At 38.2% G+C, this 18,989-nt stretch overlaps 5 protein-coding genes across 6 annotated transcripts in view; 4 read left to right on the top strand and 1 right to left on the bottom strand.

Moving 5' to 3' along the window:
- Positions 1–1,083: 1,083 nt before the first annotated feature.
- Positions 1,084–4,578, top strand: LOC17878272 (ubiquitin-like-specific protease ESD4). Its single transcript, XM_006283527.2, has 9 exons — positions 1,084–2,021; positions 2,437–2,513; positions 2,595–2,688; positions 2,771–2,869; positions 3,171–3,260; positions 3,334–3,453; positions 3,700–3,803; positions 3,975–4,047; positions 4,208–4,578. Exons 1-9 carry the CDS (start codon positions 1,245–1,247, stop codon positions 4,268–4,270), a joined length of 1,497 nt encoding a protein of 498 aa, XP_006283589.1. The 5' UTR covers positions 1,084–1,244; the 3' UTR covers positions 4,271–4,578.
- Positions 4,579–4,918: 340 nt separating this feature from the next.
- LOC17878099 (condensin-2 complex subunit D3) lies at positions 4,919–10,546 on the top strand. 2 transcript variants are annotated; one of them, XM_023779509.1, is made up of 11 exons: positions 4,919–6,525; positions 6,843–7,377; positions 7,537–7,718; positions 7,943–8,434; positions 8,596–8,687; positions 8,781–8,868; positions 8,962–9,076; positions 9,190–9,322; positions 9,435–9,609; positions 9,696–9,843; positions 9,919–10,546. In XM_023779509.1, the coding sequence occupies exons 1-11, from the start codon at positions 5,056–5,058 to the stop codon at positions 10,368–10,370; spliced, it is 3,882 nt and encodes a 1,293-aa protein (XP_023635277.1). In that variant the 5' UTR covers positions 4,919–5,055; the 3' UTR covers positions 10,371–10,546. The 2 variants fall into 2 exon arrangements, with proteins under 2 accessions (XP_023635277.1, XP_006283008.1); XM_006282946.2 differs by having other exon boundaries at positions 4,921–6,525; positions 9,696–10,546.
- A 686-nt stretch (positions 10,547–11,232) lies between these two features.
- Positions 11,233–14,999, top strand: LOC17878141 (protein pleiotropic regulatory locus 1). The gene is made up of 17 exons (XM_006283588.2): positions 11,233–11,428; positions 11,521–11,545; positions 11,798–11,900; positions 12,024–12,105; positions 12,210–12,275; positions 12,452–12,536; positions 12,661–12,753; positions 12,931–12,994; positions 13,103–13,188; positions 13,260–13,361; positions 13,448–13,531; positions 13,632–13,692; positions 13,817–13,883; positions 13,979–14,056; positions 14,193–14,257; positions 14,347–14,424; positions 14,648–14,999. The coding sequence occupies exons 1-17, from the start codon at positions 11,295–11,297 to the stop codon at positions 14,818–14,820; spliced, it is 1,446 nt and encodes a 481-aa protein (XP_006283650.1). The 5' UTR covers positions 11,233–11,294; the 3' UTR covers positions 14,821–14,999.
- Positions 15,000–15,491: 492 nt separating this feature from the next.
- Positions 15,492–16,293, top strand: LOC17877749 (late embryogenis abundant protein 41). The gene is made up of 2 exons (XM_006284746.2): positions 15,492–15,784; positions 15,881–16,293. The coding sequence occupies exons 1-2, from the start codon at positions 15,702–15,704 to the stop codon at positions 16,119–16,121; spliced, it is 324 nt and encodes a 107-aa protein (XP_006284808.1). The 5' UTR covers positions 15,492–15,701; the 3' UTR covers positions 16,122–16,293.
- A 639-nt stretch (positions 16,294–16,932) lies between these two features.
- Positions 16,933–18,989, bottom strand: part of LOC17877680 (bidirectional sugar transporter SWEET17) — a 7,678-nt gene continuing 5,621 nt past the window's right edge. The window contains exon 6 of the mRNA XM_006285377.2: positions 16,933–17,167. Coding sequence (XP_006285439.2) covers positions 17,003–17,167 — 165 coding nt within the window. The 3' untranslated portion in view covers positions 16,933–17,002. The remainder of the gene's footprint in view (positions 17,168–18,989) is intronic.

Raw genomic sequence — 18,989 nt, 5'->3', positions numbered from 1 at the left:
TATGATAGCTCACTGCTCTAGCCCTTTTGTTTTCATTAGTGTCTTTATAAGGATTTCTTCTGGATTTATGGTTTTCTTTGTACTTATTAGCCATGCACAGTGTTCAAAAAATCGCTCTAGGCGCCGCCTAGGCGGAGGACTAGGCGCTCATATTAACCCAGCCGAAACGATTTTCTCATAATCGGCAAAAACAAATCGGACATCTGGTACAGGCGGTCTATTTCGGTCAAAATCGGTCTAGGCGCCCTAATTTCTGGTTTAACACTTGGTTTATTTTAATTATTTCCCTGGTAAATATATGAATACGACCACGTTTAAGTTTAAATAAAAAAGCTATAACACAAAAGAAAATATTTTCACGAATCACACAATTATGTTTGGTCTTGCACTCTTGCTTCTCTATGTTTCTTCTAAACGGCGGCGACACTAATACCTAATACTAAGACATAGTCAACTCCCCTTATCTCTCACAGTTATGATCCTTCCCGACCTTTGTTCTTAATTTATGTTTTAATCAATTATGACTATACTTATATATTTAATCAAGTTTCAACTTCTTTCATTTTTTCCAGATTTAGAATAAGATGTTTTTAGGTTTCTTTCATTTTTTTCTACCTTCAAAATTATTTATAAATAAACCTACGAGAGTTGGGGAGAAGGCATTTCACCATCAAAACAAGATTTTTGAGTATGTCACATAATTATATATTTTAAAAATGCTAAAATATATAAATAATTTATCAACGCCTAGTCCCCGCCTAGTCCCCGACTAATCCGCTTAGGCGCTAGGCCCTATGTAGCGTCTAGCTACCGCCTAGCGATTTTTTGAACATTGGCCATGCATGAAGCGAACAATTCATGTTTTTTCTTTGGTTAAGTTTGAATATTTTGAGTGTTATCTTTCTTATTGTCTAAATCCAGTTCAGTATGTTTTTGGTTCGGTTAATTCGACCAGTAGCACTCTTACAAAAGCTCTATCATATTTATTTATTTTCCTAACAGCAGTTTTATTTTCTTCAAGACAAAAAAATAATAATTTATTTTTTGGGAAAAACCCAAATTTAATAGTAAAGAGAAAAATCAATTCAGTCACCTCTGAGCCTTTTTTCCCTTTCTTCTACAGAACAGAACCCTAATTTCATGATTTAGGTTTCGATATCTCTCAATCTCTCATCTCTTATGGTTCTCATTTCATTGATCTCCAAATTTTTAGGGTTTAGTGATTTACTCAATCTCTTTCACTAATGGGTGCCGTAGTGATCAATCGTAAGCGAAGCGAAGAACCCTTCAATCTCAATCAACAATCAACCAACCCTTTACGAAATTCTCCTTATTTCCAAGCTTCTAAGAAACGTAGATTCTCATTCGGTGGTATGTCTGAAGATTCAGGTAAACCAGCAGCTTCGTCTTCAAACCCAACAGTTTCGAGGATTTCAAGGTACCCTGATGCTAAAGCTCCTCTTAGACGAGAGGTTCATGCTCCTAGCAGAGGTGTTCTTAGATACGGCAAAGCGAAATCTAATGATTACTGCGAAAAGGATGGAATTTTCTATGCTCGTAATTATGATGATGCAAAGAGAACAGCTTTGGAGGCTTTGAGATTTGTTAAGAATAATAAAGAGTTTGTTGATTTGAGTGATGATGGTGAGAAGGAAGCTGTTTCTGAAGATTCGAGTGTTGAAGAAATCGAAGTTGTTGATTGTGATGATGAGGAAGAGAAATTTGTAGAGGTGAAGAAGAAGAAGGCTGAAGATCCTTCTTCATCTTCTTATGGTGTTACGGATGTTATGAAAGGGAGCAACTTTAGAGTTGAGGATACTAGTACCATGCTGGATTCGTTGTCGTTAAGTAGAGATGTGAATGATGATGCTTCGAGTCTTGAAGCTTATAGAAAGCTTATGCAAAGTGCGGAGAGGAGGAATTCAAAGTTGAAAGCTTTGGGGTTTGAGATTCTGTTGAATGAGAAGAAGTTGTCTCAGTTGCGTCAGTTTCGCCCAAAGCCTGTGGAAAAACTTGTTGAGGTGATGCGATTTATATTAATCTTTCTCGAATTGGATAATAATCAATGCCATTGGATGTAATCAATGTCACTACTTTATTTGGATTGATTTTCTAAAGTGCATATGATGTTATTGCGTACTGTTTTGTAGTGTAGACTGAAAATAGTACAATGCTTGTTGGTTGTATTGGTCATTTAGCTGCAATTATTGCTTATGCCCACACAGCCAAAGTTCTTTAACTTATGACTGAGCCGAATCACTATCGTTAAATTATATATTCATTGTTGGTTTGGCTGCTGGTCTAGCTATATTGCAATCTTTGCTTTGAGATACATAGTGAGTTATCTGTCGTTGGAACACCTTATTAAGAAGATTATTCATGTTTTTGCTGTTGTTAACATTGCTGTTGTTTGTTTGATGTGTTATTGATCTAAAGGTGCCTCGTGAACCATTTATACCTCTCACAGAGGAGGAAGAGGCTGAAGTCTACCGTGCCTTTTCTGGAAGAAATAGGTATGGTTTCTTAAGAGGTAGAAATAGCGTGTTGGGTGATTTTTTTGTGTGTAACCAATATCAAATGTGTCCCTTTTTCAGAAGGAAGGTCTTGGCTACTCATGAGAACTCAAACATTGATATTAGTGGAGAAGTTCTACAATGCCTTACACCATCATCATGGCTCAACGATGAGGTATTATTTGGTTCTCATAATATCGTGCACAATTATGAGCTCTTAATATTTTCTTATGCTGTGTTCATGTTCTGTTTTGTAGGTTATCAATGTCTACCTTGAACTGCTCAAAGAAAGAGAAACGAGAGAGCCCAAAAAGTATTTAAAATGTCATTTCTTTAACACCTTTTTCTACAAAAAGGTATGTTCTCTTTTCTGTTCTCAGATGATTTTTTTAGAAAATGTTGATCTGTTTAGCCGCATGTCAGTTAGTTTGTGTAGCTGCTTTTTGCTTCCATAAAAAATGATGAGCACTATGTTAAAGAGATCTTATATGTAAGATCATCAATAGATTTTTGCTCGTTTCTCCCCCATGGTACTCAGCTGTCTCTGGCTTCTTTATCCCATAAATGGCAGTGAGTAACCAAGACAAGCTGTGGCCTTTTATATGTTGATGATTTTCCTGGCACTTACGTTTTTCTTTCTCTAAATGCTTTTTTCAGCTGGTAAGCGATTCTGGTTATAATTATAAAGCTGTCAGGAGATGGACTACCCAGAGGAAGTTGGGATATGCTCTTATTGACTGTGACATGGTACTTTTCGAAGAACCTGAATATTAAAAGTTTCTTTTGTTTAGTTATGTTTAAATTAGTCTTCCCTCTGCAGATATTTGTTCCCGTCCACAGGGGTGTACATTGGACCTTGGCAGTAATTAACAACAGGGATAGCAAACTCTTGTATCTTGATTCACTGAATGGAGTTGATCCTATGATTTTGAATGCTCTGGTATATTTTAAGTCCAACTTTTTTTCTCTTTATATTGTCTATTAATAAATGACATTTGGATGCTTTAGAAGATATTTGATGCTGGTCTATCTCCATCATTGTTTCTTGATTCTAAAATCTATCTAGACATTTTGGATATGCCAGAAGCTGTCATTGCTTTTTTCTTAGTCGGACACCACTGTGAAAATGTTCTAACCATATATACTAGTCATTATAGCTAATGCCACATCTGATATTGTGCTTCAGGCAAAATACATGAACGACGAAGCAAAAGAAAAAAGTGGAAAAAACATTGATGTTAATTCTTGGGACATGGAATTCGTTGAAGACCTTCCCCAACAAAAGAATGGGTACGGACTGAGCACATTTGTTATACAAGTTTCTTCTATGAATTTAGTCATAAAAAGTGAAAGTTACAGCCACATTAAGATAGTGGGATCATTTGAACCATATGTGCTTATGCTCTTTAGCTCGCTGCTAACTCTCATCTTGTCTCTTTGTTGCAATTTTTATATTCTCAGGTATGACTGTGGAATGTTTATGCTTAAATACATCGACTTTTTCAGCAGAGGCTTTGGGTTATGTTTCAGCCAGGTAAGCGATAAGAATCCAAACACGTAACTGTTTCATGAAACTGTGTTGTTAGTTAACTGGTGTCTTGAATCAATATAAAATTAGTATATCGCCAAAGCAGTTTATATCCTTGGCATGTTCTAGGAATTGATATAAAAAACATTGTATTACATTGGTGCAGGAACACATGCCATACTTCAGACTAAGAACCGCGAAAGAGATTCTGAGACTACGAGCTGACTGAAGTTTGCTTGGTCTAATGTATTTTCAGCTTTCTAGGGATGCTAAATTTGTTTGCCATTGTTGATTTGTTCAAACTAGAAATTCCACTCCTTCAAGGCAGTGAAGGCACTCAGCTTCAAAAGCAGAGTAAAGACCGAGCAAGCCCCCAAAGCTCTTTGCTCCTTCTGTATGATATTATTTTTTTTGTTTGTCTTAAATTGTAGATGGACGTGTTTCGGATCTCTACTGTTTATTTTATATTCGATTAGTCTAACTGAAGATATATGAATAGTTGAAAACCTTTAAGGTTCGAAATTGGTTCATTTTTCACTCTACTGTCTCGTTAGTCGTTAGAGTTACATCTTAACTACATTGCCAAGTTCTGACAAAAAAATAAAAACTACATTGCCAAGTCCATGAATCAACTATTATATCAGATACTTGGTGAAAGCATTGTTCGTTTTAAAATGATCTGCACAATAATACACATATACATACGCAAATGAATGTGTTACATCTGTATCATATATTTTTATTTGGTTAGGTTTATGCCATCTTTGATGAAGAACAGAAAAAGCATATGATGATAAATCCACACAAATGAATTCTTAAAAACAATATAAGATATATTACAGTAAAGGGGTCTGCGTTTTCTCGACATTTTAAATTTGCCCCAAAACTTTATTCTTAGTCCCACTTTGAATTTTGAGAAGAACGAACAGATCGCGGGAAAATCCATAAAGTTTTGAAACCATTTTACCTAAAATTCTGTGAAATCCCAGTTTCGTCTCAGTAGAGAGTGTCGCCATGGATGAAGAGCTTTTGCTTACGAGAATCATTGCAGGAATCGAAGGAGGAGGAGGAGACGATGAATCTGACTACCAAGACCTCGTCACGGATCTCAAATCTCTACTTGACACAGACGACGATGAAATTCTCAATCGATTTTACGGTAGCCTCTCCTCAATGGCTTCGTCGTTTCTCCGCTGTGTCTCCGCCGCCATGGATTCGCCGGTTGAATCAGTCCGTCTTGCTATTTTAGCCTCCGACGCGTATCTCAGTCTGCTTCTTTCCACTAATTGCCCCGTTTTCACTTTCTTCTCTCCAATTGCGTTTCTCTCTCTACTGGGTTCAATCCGCCGTTACCTCAAACGCCGTAAACGTGACGATTCGGCTGGTCAAGGGAGTAATTCGCAGCGGGAGAAAGGGAATAAGAAGAAGAGAAGTCGCGGTAAGAGAAATCTAGGGTGTGAAGATGGGGATGAGACTGAAGAAGGCGGATTCGATGCGAAATTGCTGTTTAGAGTGCTCGAGCGTTTAGGCTCAGTTCTGAGTTTTGTTCATTTAGATAGATTTCCCGATAGCTTGAAAACTTTGGTACAAACTGTGAGTGAGATTCCTTTATTGGCGCTGGAACACTCTGGGTTTTTGAATTATGATCGATTGATGGAAATTTGTGGGAAGATTCTGGGTGGTGTGTTGAATTCCGATCATGGAGATATGGCACTCACGGCGGCTGAGATTTCAAAGTCTTTGACACCATTGCTCCTTATGGGGAAACATCAAGCGAGAAGCTTTGCGTTAGGTTTTGTGTCAAGGAAATTGATGGGTTTGGCTAAAGATAACTCTGAATTGAAAAAGGTTGTTTCTAGTTTGCCCAAGTTTCTGGTTCATAAGGCACCTGAGAAGGCCGAGCCACGTGGTTCCGCAGTGGAGGCGATAGTGGAGATAGTAAAGGCAATGGAGGTTGAGGACCATTCAGACTTTGTTGATTTTCTAATGAAGATGTGTCAAGGGAAGTCTAATTTTAGAATATTAGCTGTTGATCTTATACCTCTGTTGATAAGCTCGTTAGGAAATCCCTTAGGAGTTATTGGTTCAGAGGATGGATCGAAAGATTCTTGGGGGTTAAATTGTCTTGATGCGTTACTTAAGCGGTGTTCAGACACAAATGCTTTAATTAGAGCTCGAGCTTTGTCCAACTTGGCTCAAGTCGTGGGGTTCTTGTCTGGTGATGCAAGGAGCAGGTCGATCCTGAAACAATCCCTTGGGTTTAACGGTGAGACTTCAGAGGGAAAAGGTGTAGTAACTGACCTTTTGAAGAAAAGATGTGTGGATGAGAAAGCAGCTGTCAGGAGAGCAGCTCTTATTCTAGTGACAAAATTGACATCCCTTATGGGTGGTTGCTTTGATGGTAGTATCCTAAAGACAATGGGTACTTCTTGTTCTGATCCGCTCATAAGTATTAGAAAGGCTGCAATTTCAGCTCTTTCTGAGGTATGTTATCTGTAACTCAGTGTCTTCTTTCTCATTTACCCAGTCATACTATGTGCAAAGTTAATGGAATTATATATGGGTGTGCTTAGTCCATTAGCTCAAAGTTAAGGAGACTAGATTTTGTGAGCCAAATATATTTTAAGATGACTGAATGAGAATACATAGCAACTGTTTCCGTGGGTTCATCCTAAAATCCGATGATTCTTATACTTCTCCCTTTATATTATAAATTAGGCTAATGACTTGTTATCATATTTCTTCTGCTTCTTTTTCTTTTCTGCTGATGCAAATTCATTGTCTTCTTTTGTTCACTGTAGGCCTTCAGAATATGTACAGATGAAATTGTGACCACTGAATGGTTACATTCTGTTCCTCGGATGATCATGGACAATGAAACTAGCATCCAAGAAGAATGCGAGAATGTCTTTCATGAACTAGTTCTGGAAAGAATATTACGAGCTGGAAATGTGCTTCCCGACAGTGCTTCTCTCCCTAACAACCAGAACACTACTTCAAAAGATCTAGACAGAGACATCGAATCCTTGTTTCCAGAAGGAGTTTTGGTTCTCTTGAGGGAGCTTTGCAACAGCGAAGTTTCTCCTTGGGTTACGAAAATATGTGGAAGTTTGGGAAAGAAGAAGCGACTAAAACCAAGAGTTGCCTTTGCTCTCCAGAGTATCATAAAGGAATCTGAATCATTGTGGTTGAGCCGTTCAATGCCAATAAATAAATGGACAGCTCCTGCTGGTACTTGGTTCCTTTTATCAGAGGTTTCACTGTATCTTCCAAAGTCTGTCGAATGGGAATTTCTTCACCATCACTGGCAGTTGCTTGACAAGAATGATGTGCAAGGTTTGTCAAAACCCAGTTTATCCATCTTTAAACATCTCAATTAACTACTTTATGTCTTTACTTGTTGCTACTGGTAGTTTTGTTTCCTGGTTTGAATCATAACTCCTGCCCAAGCTAAACCAATCATAAATGTATGTATGCTGTGGCTAATTTCTAAAGGTCTAGATGAACAAGGTGAGGAACAGAGTGTCGAGTGTAATTCTTCTACATGGGCTGGCGATCGAGTTTGTCTTTTGCAAACAATCTCCAATGTTTCCCTTCAGCTGCCAGCAGAGCCTGCTGCAGACCTGGCTGACAATTTGCTGAAGAAAATCGAAAAGTTTAACCTCCATTCTGCTGAGGTAATAATAAATACTTAACCTGATATCTTTCGAATGCGCAGAAAGTAAGTGTTTATTGTCTTAAAGAAAATATTCTTTCAGATTAAAATATATTTTCTGGTACTTCTCTTTAACTGGTACCTGGAACGCTTGAATTGAGGAGATCATTACTCACTGGTTTGAAAATGGAAAGGTTGATGATTAATTCATAATGGTTCATTTTAGTCTATGCCATTGAATGACAGGTCGATGCACATGTTAAAGCATTAAAAACTTTGTGCAAAAAGAAGGCATGCACCTCTGAGGAGTCTGATATGCTTGTCAAGAAGTGGGTAGAACAAGTTTTATCTAAGGCATCTAAGGTCACTGAGAAGTACATCGAGGGGGTCTCTAGTAATAATCATTCTTTTGTTACTCCAGCAACACTTGGAAGTAGAAGAAGCAAGAGACTGGATTCTGTGTCCAAGAAGTTATCAAAAGTAGTCACAGCAGTATATACCATTGGATCTTGTGTCATTATATATCCTTCTGCTGACACGACCAAAATTGTTCCGCTGTTACATACTGTCATCACTTCAGGAAATTCTGATTCAAAGCTGAAAAACAAATTGCCACAAGCTAATGTTTGCTTGAAGCAAAAAGCTCCTCCTCTCTACAGTCAGTCTTGGTTGACCATGGCGAAGATGTGTTTGGCTGATGGGAAGCTTGCTAAAAGATATATCCCTCTCTTTGCGCAGGTCGGTCAAATTTGTTTGCTGATCCCAGTGTCCATTTATAATTTTTGATTATTCTGGAAAAGAAAATCTAACGTAGGAACTGAGTTCAATGGACAGCAGTTTCCTTTATCTCTGCAGTTTATTGTAACCTATTTGACCACGTTGATGCCTTACTTTTGCAGGAGCTTGAAAAGAGTGATTGTGCAGCCTTGCGTAATAATCTTGTAGTGGCAATGACAGACTTCTGTGTTCATTATACAGCCATGATTGAGTGGTAAATCATTCACAGCACATTAACATATTATAAGACTTTTCTCAAATGTTAAACATGACTGTTACATGCTAATTGATTTGTTTACCTGGATAGTTACATACCAAAGATTACGAAACGTCTTCGAGATCCTTGTGAAGTTGTTAGAAGGCAGACTTTTATACTTCTCTCAAGGTTATTACAGGTATTGCTATTCTACACAGATTCTTTATCTTCCGTTGTTGAAAAATTCTAGGCCTGAAGATTAATAAGCAGGCTTGTTGTTATCTTGATTCAGAGAGACTACGTGAAGTGGAGAGGAGTTCTCTTCCTTCGGTTCCTTCTATCGCTAGTGGATGAATCTGAAAAGATACGCCGACTTGCAGACTTTTTATTTGGAAGCATCCTTAAAGGTATGAGAACTCATGGGAGCAACATGAAATGCATTATTTTTCTATTATAAATTCTTACAGGGAGACATGATCTCTAGGATTCTGATTATTGTTATGCCCCATCTTGCTTATAGTAAAGGCGCCACTTCTAGCCTACAACAGTTTCGTGGAAGCTATTTATGTCTTAAACGACTGCCATGCCCACACTGGCCATAATAATCCAGATTCTAAACAATCAAGAACAAAGGATCAAGCTTTTTCTGTCAGGTACTTGTGTTAAAGTTATATAGTCTATGCTCATACCGTATGGGTCATACACAAACTTAATATTTTGGTGTGGAAGATTTTAGTGATTCTCTTTGCTACATTTGTTCTGTAGAGGGAATGATGAAAGGGCTAGGTCTAAAAGAATGCAGATCTACATTACTCTGCTTAAACAGATGGCCCCAGAACACCTATTGGCCACATTCGCCAAATTATGTGCAGAGATCCTCGCAGCAGCTTCTGATGGAATGCTCAACATAGAGGATGTCACTGGTCAGGCAGTCCTACAGGTAATTTCCAAATTGCTCCACAGCTTGTTTTTTTCTTCTTCTCATAATCTGCCTGAGTTCTTACTGGTTTTGTTCTCTCGGTGTAGGATGCATTTCAAATCTTGGCGTGCAAAGAGATCCGCTTATCAGTTTCCAGAGGAGCATCGTCCGAAACAGTGGAGATGGATGAAGAAGGTGGTGATTCCAATGCAGCGGCTGCAAAAGGAAGAGCCATAACGCAAGCTGTTAGAAAAGGTTTGATTCAGAACACTATTCCAATCTTCATTGAGCTCAAGAGGCTATTGGAGAGCAAGAACAGTCCTCTTACAGGTTCGCTCATGGACTGCCTCCGTGTCCTCCTCAAAGACTACAAGAACGAGATTGAAGAAATGCTTATCGCTGACAAACAGCTTCAGAAAGAGCTTATTTACGATATGCAGAAGCACGAGGCTGCAAAGGCAAGGTCCATGGCTAACCAAGGGGTTGCCTGCGGGACGAGTCATGGAAATGGTGGACCTGAAGAACCAGCAAGAAGTGAGAATGTTAGAGATTCGGGACTGGAATCAAGAGTGGTTGCTGCAGCTGCTGATGCGGTGGCAGCAAAGGCGGCTAGGTCGGTGTTGAAAGAAGTAAATGGTGGAGCTGCAACTCCGCCTCTGAGCGCAATGAGTGTTCCGAAGCTAAGGTCGACCCGTGGAGGTATCCAGAGTGGTCGACCATCGGCTGATGTGTTGGAGTCTTTGAGAAGAAGACCAACTTTCATGTCTGATGATGAGAGTTAGAACTTAGAACCTAGAACGAGATTCTAACTAGCTTCTTGATATAGCTTTTGTTGTAAATGCATAACTTTGACATTTTCTATTGGAAATGTCATTAAAATCATGGACAGTTCATTTTCCTTGATTTAAAGCATGAACTCTCCATTTGTTGATTTTAAATACATATAATTTTTTTTTGATTTCTTTTTAAAATTTAAATTTTGGTAAATTTTGTTAACATCTCGTTACAGAGATACATTAAAAACAAAACGACGAAGTTTTAACCTAACTAAACTTTAATCAATTTTCATTTCCCTCCAAAATCCCCAAATTGAAGTTTGTCATCAAGAACAACACTTAATCATAGTTTTATTATATTATTGTCTTTGCATATTTGCAATATTTCACTGTAACTCCTAGAAAAAGATCAAACCATTACAAAAATTATTATCATAACTGATCTTCCAACTTCGTATAGAGAAAAACAATCCTTCTGTTTAACCAAAAATAGTTAAAAACTAAATTTCAAAAAAATAGATGTTCTTTTTCGACTGTTTTTCAAAAGAGAAAAAAAAAGTAATTGAACAACTGAAAAATAGATTAATCGAAACCAAAATAAATAAAATAACAAATGACAAAAAAAAAAGAACATGAGTGAGAATAATAGTAAACTCTTTTATTATTTGCAGCAGAAAATTATATAATAATTACTAATTTATAATTTATTTCCACAATTCCAGTAAAAAATGTAAATTTAGTAAACTCTTGTCCTTGTTACTGAAAACCTCTTGTAAACATGTTTCTTATTGGAAGGGGAAAAAAATAAAAATGTAAATTTCGGCGCAACAAGTCGGTGAAATTGAAGTGAGAGATGGATAAATAAAGATACACTAGACAAAGTCGCTTCCTGTTTCTCTCTCTTACTCTGTAAACCCTAAACCAAGGACGATGCCGGCTCCGACGACGGAGATCGAACCTATCGAATCACAGTCGCTGAAAAAGCTCAGTCTCAAATCCGTTAAACGAGCACTTGATCTTTTCGCTCCTGTCCATGGCCAATTCCCTCCTCCTGACCTGGAAGCGTTAATCTTCTACTATTCCCCCAATTTTTCAATTCCAGTCTTCGTTTTTTTTCGAATTTTTTACAAGAGTTCTTGTTTTTTTAATTTTGCAGCAAGAAGATTCGCCTCAGCCACAAGGTAAACATAATCGTGTTTCGTTTCTGTGTAAATCGTTATTTGAGTGTATTTGATTGGATTGTCTAAAGCTTCGAATTTCAGGCTTATTAGGTTTACTTGTTTTTCGATAATGTAGTTAGCCTTCTTAGCATTTAGGAATTTCAATCATCAATACTAAATTAAGATGTTTGATTTGCTTTTAACTCTCTGTGATTCACTGATTGAACTGAGTTCTCGAGCTGTGTAATGATTTTAGAAGTTTTCTTTGTACAGATGAAAGTTGCATATGGAGGTGTAGAACCTGTGAGTCAACCTCCACGTCAACCTGACCGCAGCAATGACCAGCCAGGAACCTCCAATGCCCTTGCTCTCCCAGGTGTTTTTTTCATATCACATGTGTTGCTTATGTTGATGAAAGATAAAAACTTGTTATTCTGTTTCCTATTTTAATTTCGCTAAGCATCGCATTCTTGTTGTGTCTGCTCGATGAATTCTGCAGGTCCAGAAGGGTCCAAGAGTGTGCAAAAGGGTGTGGCAGAGAATGCCCTTGTTGTTGGTCCAACTTTACAGCCTAAAGACTCGTAAGTATTACCTTTAGCCGTTGGTTTTCTTGATCTGATATGCTAATTTCTGTTTACTTATATCACGAGGATGCTCATTAAAATAATTGGTTCTCGAATTGAAGGAACAATATTGGTTCCTCAGGCAAAAGCACCACCATTATACCTGCTAATTTGTCCTCATATCAAAGGTATTTTTGTCTCGTCCTTATCCTTTGTTTTCTTATTCATCTGGATTGCAATTTATTAATCACATCCATGCAAATTAGACTTCCCCCAAAACCTGAAACTCTCTAAGCTTGTACCTATACAGTACGTTCTAATTCTAATTCCTTTACTGTGGTGTGCGTCTTCCTGCGCGTTAAAGGAATCTTTCAACTGCTGCATTAATGGAGAGGATACCAAGTAGATGGCCACGCCCAGAGTGGCATGCACCCTGGAAAAATTACAGGGTAAGATATGTGGCATCGCACTGTTGATACATCACACTGATTTTGGGCCTTTGTTTCATCCCAGAAGGCCCTTTCTGTTCATTTAAGATGTTTCTTAACTTGCGGTTAATTATTGATTTCACAGGTCATTCAGGGGCACTTGGGTTGGGTCAGATCTGTCGCGTTTGACCCGAGTAATGAATGGTTTTGTACTGGTTCAGCTGATCGTACTATCAAGGTAATTGAGAGGATTTCCTATTCATATGAATTGTTCCAAATCTGTTTTCTTGTTATATGAATATCTCATGGTTCAAACTTCCATTATGTGGGTTACCATCCACAACTCTAGTGCTTGTAGATGCAATCCTGAGTGTAGTACACTTGCTAAATTGCTTGCTTGTGTTATATTCACTAGATATGGGATGTAGCAACTGGAGTTCTGAAGCTAACACTTACTGGGCATATCGAGCAAGTACGAGGTTAGCCTCTTAAATTTCTTGCAGTTTATTTCTTTAAACATCTCAATGATTATCACTCGAGAACAAGTACAAGTTTAGGCTTTTTTATTTTTTTGAATTTTGTTACAGGCCTTGCTGTAAGCAATCGACATACCTATATGTTCTCTGCTGGTGATGACAAGCAAGTCAAATGCTGGGACCTTGAGCAAAATAAGGTAACAACTCTATTTTTTTCCTTATCTGAACTTCTCATATCTAATCTAATGCGCTTGATTTACTTTGATAGGTTATCCGATCTTATCATGGTCACTTGAGTGGTGTCTATTGCTTAGCTCTCCACCCAACTTTGGATGTGTTACTAACCGGAGGGCGAGACTCTGTCTGCAGGGTAAGAAAATATATTGCTTCCTGAGCTTTCCACCCAACTTTGATGCTTATGCTTTACTGAATTTTTCCATGTTTGCTTATTTGCAGGTCTGGGATATTCGTACCAAGATGCAAATTTTTGCACTCTCAGGACATGAAAACACCGTTTGTTCTGTTTTTACTCGTCCAACCGTATGTTTCTTTTCATATGGATCTTGTTATTTGTTTTGGATTTCTATCAGAATCTTTTTATCATAGTAACTGGAACTCACTTTGATCTGTGATGTTGCAGGATCCACAAGTTGTCACTGGATCCCATGACACGACGATTAAATTTTGGGACCTCCGATATGGTATATCTTATCTTTCTAACCATTGCTTGGACTTAAAAGCCATATCTTTTAATCCCTTCTCATTATATAATCATTGGTGCAAGTATACGGTTTCATATGAATATCGCTGGATTATTATATGCAGGCAAAACAATGGCAGCGCTAACACATCATAAAAAGTCTGTCCGAGCAATGACCCTCCATCCTAAAGAGTATGTATAGTTGCATGGCATCCACTTTATCTTCTCAGCAGCCGAGTCTTCAAGCCGCTCAACCTACTTTTCCTAATGTATCTCTTTGTTTGTAGGAATGCCTTTGCTTCTGCATCAGCTGACAACATCAAGAAATTTAGCCTCCCAAAGGGAGAGTTTTGCCACAACATGCTGTAAGTCTCTACCGGATGAGATATATACTCATGCCTTGGCATCTCTAATACTTGTGAAATGAGAGATTTCATTATAAATTAAACAGTGTTAATTTTGTGATGTGTTTGAACAATGTTGTCTTTCTTCATGAACCAGTTCACAGCAGAAAACCATAATTAACGCAATGGCTGTGAACGAGGATGGTGTAATGGTCACTGGAGGTTATTAATCTTATTACTGAATCTGTTTTAATTATTGGTTTTCTTTCGTTATCATTTTGAACTAAAATTGATTCTATGTGTGAATCAAGGTGATAACGGAAGTATATGGTTCTGGGACTGGAAGAGTGGTCACAGTTTCCAACAGTCAGAAACTATTGTACAGCCTGGTACGTACATTCATATTTGTTTCATGTTCTTGCTTGTAAGTGTAAGATGTAGAAGTAGAAGTCTCAGTAGGTTCAGTTAACGTAGTAAAGTTTGAATCTTGGTGAAGACCCAAATGTTAGAAGTGTACGATTGAGCTCTAGGGAAACCAAGAAAGTTTTCAAGACGTAGGAAGCAATTGTAAAGGTATCTTAGTTTTTAATGTGGTTGGGCATAATATGGCAGGTTCATTGGAGAGTGAAGCGGGTATATATGCAGCGTGTTACGATCAAACAGGTACGAGACTGATAACATGCGAGGCAGATAAGACGATAAAGATGTGGAAAGAAGATGAGAATGCAACTCCAGAGACTCATCCAATCAATTTCAAACCACCGAAGGAGATTAGGCGCTTCTAGTAAACCTGAATTTTGTATCTCAAAGCTCTTGTTGGAGTCTCACTAATCTTCATGATTCTGTTTTCTGGATCAACTTGTGACAGGGCCGTGTTTTGGCTGGGGGAGAAAAAAAAACAAAGAGCCATGTACTTTTATGTAATCTATGGATCATTTAGATTTTTGGTATATGCGTTCGTGTACTTGGACCCAAGTTAACATCAGAACGAAGATACCAAACAAAATAAAATGATTAAATGGAAAGCACTAAAAGAGAGAACGATGACACCTGTGCGTTTGTTATATGGAACGTAAGAGGCACGTATTAGGTATCATAATTCAGATCTCACCGACCTACCTCTTCTGATATTTTGTACGTAAATTAATTGTTTATTCGCAGATCTTTTTATAGCTTTTTTCATATTTTAATAACATTAAGTCCCCGTTAAGTGGAAGAAGTACATTGGTGTTTACATATTTGTATTTGTTCCAATACAATCAGAGCAAATCACACCTTCATGACTACAAAACAAACCAACTTAAAATGTGATTTTATCAAATTATACCAAATTACCAACAGCTTTTAACCTTCTCTTTCTACTTAGGGAGTAATCATGAGCAGTGGGCCTAGAGTAAAGCCCATGAGCCCAAGTTTTTTCTCCCGTTGTGTATATAAAGCGCGCTTCAAACCCTAACAAGACTCTCAAAAACCATCACCGGAGAAAATCTGACGGCGGCTTAGCACCGGAGGCTACTGCGAAAAAAGATTGTTTTCTTCTTAGGCTCAACACTCAGCCTTTGAAGAATATAAACGATCTTTTCTCTTGCAGTAGCTAAAACGCTAAGCTCTATTGTCATATCTTGATCGTAAACATACGATATATATATACTATTAAAATAAGAAAATGGCAGCTCGTTCACTCTCCGGCGCCGTCAAATCTCTTTGCTCCGCTGCATCCGGCAGTCTTTCTGGTTCCATTGTCTTAAGGTACTTATGTTTGGCAAAATATATAATATGAAAATAAACATATATATATATATATATATTTATGTAGTGTGTGTATTGTTGTTATTGGGAGTGTAGGAGGGGTTACGTTGCGACATCTCAGAATGTGACAGCAACAGGATTGAGTAAGGGAGGTTCCACCAGAGTTATGGTGGGGAAGAAGATGGAACAAAGAGGAGCGTTGGATCAAGAGGCAGAGTCTGCTTGGGGACCTGATCCAGTCACGGGATACTACAGACCTTCTAATCGTGCGGATGAGATTGATCCAGCCGAGCTTAGAGAGTTGCTTTTGAAAAACAAATCCAAGTCTTCTTTCTAAGTGGATTCTGATTGGTCAGTTCTACAGGAAGGTTGCCGTAGGCGATTATGTTGATTCCGTGTATTACTATTACTGTGTCTTTTTGGTCTTATATGAGTCATATCTGTGTACTGGAAGTGGAGGTTAATTAAGTAAAAAATAAAAATGATATTAAATAGTTCAAAGTTGAAAAGTATAATGTGTATTTTTCACTACACTTATATCATTCTCGACCAACGTCAACAAAACAAGAAACTTTCACTATCGAACGACATTGTTGTCAACATCAAATCTAACAAAGACTCTGTGTACTAGTACAACATGAGATTTGTTTCATGCCCATAGTTTTGTTAACGCTGCTAATACAATACAACCGGGCTATGAAGATTGATAATATGAAACATATGATGTTATTTGGCCCATTAATAGGCCCTTGTCGAGTAACAACATATGAGGATTGAGATTATGAATCGTTCATGTTAAACTGTGAAAGGTATATATCAGGATCTTAGGATCATCTAAGGTATATATACGTACCGAGATCAACCTTTCGGATGCTGTGCAACATGTGAAAACGTTTATGTTGTGTAGACAGTGAAAGTGAGTGGTGGTTTCTTAAACATCCTCTGGATCGGATATGCATGTCGCCGGCCGTGTTTTAGTTTATATATGTTTATGGTCAAAAAAGTAGTATTTGGTATGACATGTGCCTTCTTGTTCTCTCAAGAGCCATATATAACTAACCAACATAATGGACATAAAACATATAAAGATTTTATATTTATAAGACTGATCATGATTAACAAATTACTCTTGACGATATATATATTAAAATAAAAGAAAAATCTAATAAATTGGAAATTAAATCACAACACGAAAGAAAAATACTAGCTAGCTAGATTTTAAGAGAGGAGAGGGACAACACGTGACGTGAGACCTTCCTCTTCATCTTGGTCATGAACAATCTCAGTTAAGCCGTTGCTTAAACCCACAGGTTTGGCATTTCTATAAATTCCATAAAGTATGAGTTGCATTGTCCCAAACACGAACCCCACTCCATTTGGCACCTAACTCATTTTTCACCACACACAAAAAAATATTATTAATATTAAGTAAATGAATCATAAATTATTTCTCAACAGCTCAAAAAACTTCCAACGCCTATCCGAAATCTCAAGAAGACGCATTAGGCAAATTCAAAAGACCCTACAAAATAGTTGTTGTTGCATCTTGTAGACCAGACACTTTTCTTAATAGTCCAAATTGTTTGAAAATATCACCTATTGGGATATTATTTATCATAGTAAATCATATCCCACAATTATCGTACATAAACTTATTTGTTACCTATTCTGCAATGTAAATTATCTGCATATCTTTACTCTTTAGACTAGGTCATCAAGTTCTTGTAATATATAAGTATGTAATGGCCTCTCAATAAAATACACAGAACACATTCATTCTCTGTCTGTTTATGGTATCAGAGCAGGTCGAAACAGTTTTTTGATTTTCTCTTAGTTTCTCTCTGCAACTCGATCATGGCTGCAACCAACGAACCAAACGCGAACACGAACCCGATGACCGGCGAGGTGAGACGCAAAATCTCTCCCTACGACTTGAGTGCTGCGGACAATCCGGGCGCTGTGATATCACTACCTTTGTTGAAAGGACCGAATTATGAAGAATGGGCTTGTGGATTGAAGACAGCTCTTTGCTCACGAAAGAAGTTTGGATTTCTCGATGGCTCCATTGCTCGTCCTGCTGATGGATCTCCTGATCTGGAAGATTGGCTAACCATTCAAGCTTTGCTCGTATCATGGATTCGCATGACAATTGATCCCTTGCTGCGGTCCAACGTTTCTCATCGTGATGTGGCTAAGGACTTGTGGGATCACTTGAAGAAACGATTTTCGGTGACTAATGGACCACGGGTTCAGCAATTGAAGGCAGAGCTCGCCTGTTGCAAGCAAAGAGGTCTCGCCATTGACGCGTATTACGGAAAATTGAATCGCATTTGGGATAACATGGCGCATCACAGACCTTTGCGTGTTTGTAAATGCGGTAAGTGTGAGTGTAATCTCACTGTGCTTCAAGAACAAGATCGTGAGGAGGATAAGGTTCATGATTTTCTGGCTGGTCTTGATGATGCATTCAAGACAGTTCGATCCAGCCTCGTGTCTCGTCTACCCATTCCGTCCATGGAGGAGGTGTATAATGTTGTTCGTCAAGAGGAGGATTTGAAGACAAATGTCAAACAAAGTGAAGAAGTTGCTGAAGTCACAGCATATGCGGTACAACAACGACATCGCACCATTCCCTCTGCTCGTTCTGATGACGCTCAACCAGTGTGCAAGCACTGCAGTCGAACTGGTCACTCCTCCGATAGCTGCTTTGCGGTTGTCGGGTATCCGGAGTGGTGGGGTGATCGTCCAAGGAGCAGAACGGTTCAAGGTCGTGGACGTGGACAATCTGCTGGACGTGGTCGTGCCTATGCAAACGTAGTTCATGTTCCTAATGTGACGACTCAGGAACATGCAAATTATGTGATCACGGACAAAGATCGTGATGGAGTGACTGGTTTAAATGAGCTTGAGTGGCAGAATCTGAAGAAGCTTTTAAATGGTGGTGCAAGCACAAGTCATGAAAAACTTTCTGGTAAGTGTTTTTCTCCTTCTTGGATATTAGATACAGGAGCTTCACATCATCTAACAAGTAATTACAAAACTCTTACCAATGTAAGAGAAATGGAACCTGTATTGGTGATTTTAGCGGATGGTCGTGAACGCATATCATGTCAAGAGGGGACTGTTGTATTGGGTAGCAATCTGGTCTTGAAATCAGTGTTTTTTGTGGAAGAGTTGCAAAGTGATCTTATTTCAGTGGGGCAGT

Source organism: Capsella rubella, unplaced genomic scaffold (assembly GCF_000375325.1).
Source record: "Capsella rubella cultivar Monte Gargano unplaced genomic scaffold, Caprub1_0 scaffold_7, whole genome shotgun sequence".
Classification (NCBI taxonomy): domain Eukaryota; kingdom Viridiplantae; phylum Streptophyta; class Magnoliopsida; order Brassicales; family Brassicaceae; genus Capsella; species Capsella rubella.
The sequence above is the reverse complement of the archived record's forward strand: the minus strand, read 5'-3'. Positions and strand labels throughout refer to the sequence as shown.

Bases quoted from the DNA above. Each gene is read 5' to 3' on its own strand.
- LOC17878141 (XM_006283588.2), top strand. From the start codon at position 11,295: ATGCCGGCTCCGACGACGGAGATCGAACCTATCGAATCACAGTCGCTG. The intron at 12,995-13,102 runs GTTAGCCTCTTA...ATTTTGTTACAG, and splicing joins GCATATCGAGCAAGTACGAG to GCCTTGCTGTAAGCAATCGA. The intron at 13,532-13,631 runs GTATGTTTCTTT...GTGATGTTGCAG, and splicing joins CTGTTTTTACTCGTCCAACC to GATCCACAAGTTGTCACTGG.
- LOC17877749 (XM_006284746.2), top strand. From the start codon at position 15,702: ATGGCAGCTCGTTCACTCTCCGGCGCCGTCAAATCTCTTTGCTCCGCT. The intron at 15,785-15,880 runs GTACTTATGTTT...TTGGGAGTGTAG, and splicing joins TCTGGTTCCATTGTCTTAAG to GAGGGGTTACGTTGCGACAT.
- LOC17878272 (XM_006283527.2), top strand. From the start codon at position 1,245: ATGGGTGCCGTAGTGATCAATCGTAAGCGAAGCGAAGAACCCTTCAAT. The intron at 2,689-2,770 runs GTATTATTTGGT...TCTGTTTTGTAG, and splicing joins CATCATGGCTCAACGATGAG to GTTATCAATGTCTACCTTGA. The intron at 2,870-3,170 runs GTATGTTCTCTT...TGCTTTTTTCAG, and splicing joins ACACCTTTTTCTACAAAAAG to CTGGTAAGCGATTCTGGTTA.
- LOC17878099 (XM_006282946.2), top strand. From the start codon at position 5,056: ATGGATGAAGAGCTTTTGCTTACGAGAATCATTGCAGGAATCGAAGGA. The intron at 6,526-6,842 runs GTATGTTATCTG...TGTTCACTGTAG, and splicing joins CAATTTCAGCTCTTTCTGAG to GCCTTCAGAATATGTACAGA. The intron at 8,869-8,961 runs GTATTGCTATTC...ATCTTGATTCAG, and splicing joins TTCTCTCAAGGTTATTACAG to AGAGACTACGTGAAGTGGAG.